The sequence below is a fragment of the Echiichthys vipera genome, assembly GCF_963691815.1.
Source record: "Echiichthys vipera genome assembly, chromosome: 23".
NCBI lineage: Eukaryota > Metazoa > Chordata > Actinopteri > Perciformes > Trachinidae > Echiichthys > Echiichthys vipera.
The window spans coordinates 352,007-357,006 of record NC_139848.1 but is presented as its reverse complement, the minus strand read 5'-3'; the positions used below and the strand labels follow the sequence as shown (position 1 = coordinate 357,006).

At 43.8% G+C, this 5,000-nt stretch overlaps 1 protein-coding gene across 1 annotated transcript in view; it reads left to right on the top strand.

Moving 5' to 3' along the window:
* Window positions 1–5,000, top strand: part of LOC310964698 (BCL-6 corepressor-like) — a 32,816-nt gene that overhangs the window by 22,654 nt on the left and 5,162 nt on the right. The window contains exons 10-11 of the mRNA XM_083937953.1: window positions 616–693; window positions 1,936–2,122. Coding sequence (XP_083794079.1) covers window positions 616–693; window positions 1,936–2,122 — 265 coding nt within the window. The remainder of the gene's footprint in view (window positions 1–615; window positions 694–1,935; window positions 2,123–5,000) is intronic.

The following is a 5,000-nucleotide window of genomic DNA, read 5'->3' as shown; positions in this document are numbered from 1 at the left end:
CAGTAACCAAGGGGGCGGGACTTAGCAACTGTAACCAAGGGGCGGGACTTAGCGATTTCGGACGTTTGGTCCAAAACAAAGAGTTTGACGCGTTAAAGTGTCATTTTTATATCAAATGAAACACAGAGACCGTTTTTTATTCATATTTTTATTATAATTAGGTGTGTGTGTGTGTGTGTGTGTGTGCGTGCGTGTGCGTGTGGGCGTGCGTGCGTGCGTGCGTGTGTGCGTGCGTGTGTTCGTGCGTGTGTGTACGTGTGTGTGAGATAAGCATTCCCTGCCTGTGTTTGTTCTCTCCAGAGGGGTTTAATGAGGCCTGGCGCACACAGGCACACAGAGACACACAGGCACACAGAGACACACACACACACACAGACACACACACACACACTCCTGCCAGCATCCATCTACTCAGCGCCAGGCGCCGTGGCGACACGCCGGCACCGTCTGAGCACAAACACTCATCTTCTTTTTCCTGTGTGTCTCTGTGTGTGTGTGTGTGTCTTTCTCTCTCTGTGTGTGTGTGTCTCTCTCTGTGTGTGTCTGTGTGTCTCTCTGTGTGTGTGTCTCTCTCTGTGTGTGTGTGTGTGTGTGTGTGATTTAACGTCTCTGCAGATTATCTCGCCGACCTCCGGGGACGTACGGACGGAGACCCGGGAACCTGCTGGGAGTTTTACGGCAGCTCCGTGTGCGGTGAGGAATCTGACTAAAGGCACACTCCCACTGTTCATCCGTCCCGTGCCCAAACAGGTCCCACGGGTAAAGTCTAGTTCTAGGAGCGCCACGCTCGCCGTCCACGCCACACGCGTTTGTTCAAACAATGGCGGTGAAAGGTTCACGTTGGTGTGATGCGGAGGTGGAGTGTTTACTGCAGATTTGGTCGATGAAAAGATTCAAAAACAGTCGACAAGACGCACAAAAACTCCGAGGTCTACGGAAAGATCTGGAAACAAAGCCACGCATCGCCATGACGTCATCAATGCGTGTGACGTGTTACGGCGTGATGACGTATAGGCAGCAAGAAGCATTCTCCGAGGCCCAGGTAGTGTGAGTACAAACGGGCCTGGAGGGGGGGACAAGGACCCTAAAGCACGGGGCACGGGACGGAGGCACAGTGGGAGGGCGCTCTAACCTGTGACAGAGGCACAGTGGGAGGGCGCCCTAACCTGTGACGGAGGCACAGTGGGAGGGCGCTCTAACCTGTGACGGAGGCAGAGTGGGAGGGCGCTCTAACCTGTGACGGAGGAACAGTGGGAGGGCGCTCTAACCTGTGACGCACGCACAGTGGGAGGGTGCTCTAACTCAGGCAGGACTAAAGTAACCCTGAATCAGGACTAAAGTAGCCCTGAATCAGGACTAAAGTAACCCTGAATCAGGACTAAAGTAACCCTGAATCAGGACTAAAGTAACCCTGAATCAGGACTAAAGTAACCCTGACTAACCCTGAATCAGGACTAAAGTAACCCTGAATCAGGACTAAAGTAACCCTGAATCAGGACTAAAGTAACCCTGAATCAGGACTAAAGTAACCCTGACTAACCCTGAATCAGGACTAAAGTAGCCCTGAATCAGGACTAAAGTAACCCTGAATCAGGACTAAAGTAACCCTGAATCAGGACTAAAGTAACCCTGAATCAGGACTAAAGTAACCCTGAATCAGGACTAAAGTAACCCTGAATCAGGACTAAAGTAACCCTGAATCAGGACTAAAGTAACCCTGACTAACCCTGAATCAGGACTAAAGTAACCCTGAATCAGGACTAAAGTAACCCTGAATCAGGACTAAAGTAACCCTGAATCAGGACTAAAGTAACCCTGAATCAGGACTAAAGTAACCCTGAATCAGGACTAAAGTAACCCTGAATCAGGACTAAAGTAACCCTGAATCAGGACTAAAGTAGTAAAGAGTGTTATTCTGACACGTTGTGGTTTCAGAGTCGTCCAGTGACGGAGGACGCTACAACGTTCTTGCCGACCCCCCGGGGCCGGAGGACGAGGAGGAGGAGGAGGAGGAAGAGGAGGAGGAGGATGAAGGACGGGCCAGGAGAGAAGTGTTTGAGTTTGAGCTCTCCGACCGTCCACTGCTCCCCTGCTACAACATCCAGGTGTCCCTGTCCCAGGGGTGAGTCAGACCAACGAGTCCTCGGCTCTGACTGCAGGAAGGGGACTAAAGACACTTGGACTAGAGACACTAGGACTAAAGACACTAGGACTAAAGATACCAGAACTAAAGATACTAGGACTAAAGATACTAGGACTAAAGATACTAGGACTAAAGATACTAGGACTAGAGACACTAGGGCTAAAGATACTAGGACTAGAGACACTAGGACTAAAGATATTAGGACTAAAGATACTAGGACTAGAGACACTAGGACTAAAGATACTAGGACTAAAGATACTAGGACTAAAGATACTAGGACTAAAGATACTAGGACTAAAGATACTAGGACTAAAGACACTAGGACTAAAGATACTAGGGCTAAAGATACTAGGACTAAAGACACTAGGACTAGAGATACTAGGACTAGAGATACTAGGACTAAAGACACTAGGACTAAAGACACTAGGACTAAAGATACTAGGACTAAAGATACTAGGACTAAAGACACTAGGACTAAAGACACTAGGACTAAAGATACTAGGACTAGAGACACTAGGGCTAAAGATACTAGGACTAGAGACACTAGGACTAAAGATATTAGGACTAAAGATACTAGGACTAGAGACACTAGGACTAAAGATACTAGGACTAAAGATACTAGGACTAAAGATACTAGGACTAAAGATACTAGGACTAAAGATACTAGGACTAAAGACACTAGGACTAAAGATACTAGGGCTAAAGATACTAGGACTAAAGACACTAGGACTAGAGATACTAGGACTAGAGATACTAGGACTAAAGACACTAGGACTAAAGACACTAGGACTAAAGATACTAGGACTAAAGATACTAGGACTAAAGACACTAGGACTAAAGACACTAGGACTAAAGATACTAGGACTAAAGACACTAGGACTAAAGATACTAGGACTAAAGACACTAGGGCTAAAGATACTAGGACTAAAGATACTAGGACTAAAGACACTAGGACTAAAGATACTAGGACTAAAGATACTAGGACTAGAGATACTAGGACTAAAGACACTAGGACTAAAGATACTAGGACTAAAGATACTAGGACTAAAGACACTAGGACTAAAGATACTAGGACTAAAGATACTAGGACTAAAGACACTAGGACTAAAGATACTAGGACTAAAGACACTAGGACTAAAGATACTAGGACTAAAGATACTAGGACTAGAGACACTAGGACCAAAGACACTAGGACTAGAGACACTAGGACTAGAGACACTAGGACTAAAGATACTAGGACTAAAGATACTAGGACTAAAGATACTAGGGCTAAAGATACTAGGGCTAAAGATACTAGGACTAGAGACACTAGGACCAAAGACACTAGGACTAGAGACACTAGGACTAAAGACACTAGGACTAAAGACACTAGGACTAAAGATACTAGGACTAAAGATACTAGGACTAAAGACACTAGGACTAAAGATACTAGGACTAAAGATACTAGGACTAAATACACTAGGACTAGAGATACTAGGACTAAAGATACTAGGACTAAAGACACTAGGACTAAAGATACTAGGACTAAAGATACTAGGACTAAAGATACTAGGACTAAAGACACTAGGACTAAAGACACTAGGACTAAAGACACTAGGACTAGAGATACTAGGACTAGAGACACTAGGACTAAAGACACTAGGACTAAAGATACTAGGACTAGAGATACTAGGACTAGAGACACTAGGACTAAAGATACTAGGACTAAAGATACTAGGACTAGAGATACTAGGACTAAAGACACTAGGACTAAAGATACTAGGACTAAAGATACTAGGACTAGAGATACTAGGACTAGAGACACTAGGACTAAAGATACTAGGACTAGAGATACTAGGGCTAAAGATACTAGGACTAAAGATACTAGGACTAGAGACACTAGGACTAAAGATACTAGGACTAAAGATACTAGGACTAGAGATACTAGGACTAAAGACACTAGGACTAAAGACACTAGGACTAAAGATACTAGGACTAAAGATACTAGGACTAAAGACACTAGGACTAAAGACACTAGGACTAAAGACACTAGGACTAAAGACACTAGGACTAAAGATACTAGGACTAAAGATACTAGGACTAGAGATACTAGGACTAAAGACACTAGGACTAAAGACACTAGGACTAAAGACACTAGGACTAAAGATACTAGGACTAAAGATACTAGGACTAGAGATACTAGGACTAAAGACACTAGGACTAAAGACACTAGGACTAAAGATACTAGGACTAAAGATACTAGGACTAAAGACACTAGGACTAAAGACACTAGGACTAAAGATACTAGGACTAGAGACACTAGGATTAGAGACACTAGGACTAAAGATACCAGGACTAAAGACACTAGGACTAAAGACACTAGGACTAAAGATACCAGGACTAAAGACACTAGGACTAAAGATACTAGGACTAAAGACACTAGGACTAGAGACACTAGGACTAAAGATACTAGGACTAAAGATACCAGGACTAAAGACACTAGGACTAAAGACACTAGGACTAAAGATACTAGGACTAAAGACACTAGGACTAGAGACACTAGGACTAAAGATACTAGGACTAAAGATACTAGGACTAAAGACACTAGGACTAAAGATACTAGGACTAAAGATACTAGGACTAAAGACACTAGGGCTAAAGATACCAGGACTAAAGACACTAGGACTAAAGATACTAGGAGTAACTAGGACTAAAGATACTAGGACTAGAGATACTAGGACTAAAGATACTAGGACTAGAGATACTAGGACTAAAGATACTAGGACTAGAGACACTAGGACTAAAGATACTAGGACTAGAGATACTAGGACTAAAGATACTAGGACTAGAGATACTAGGACTAAAGACACTAGGACTA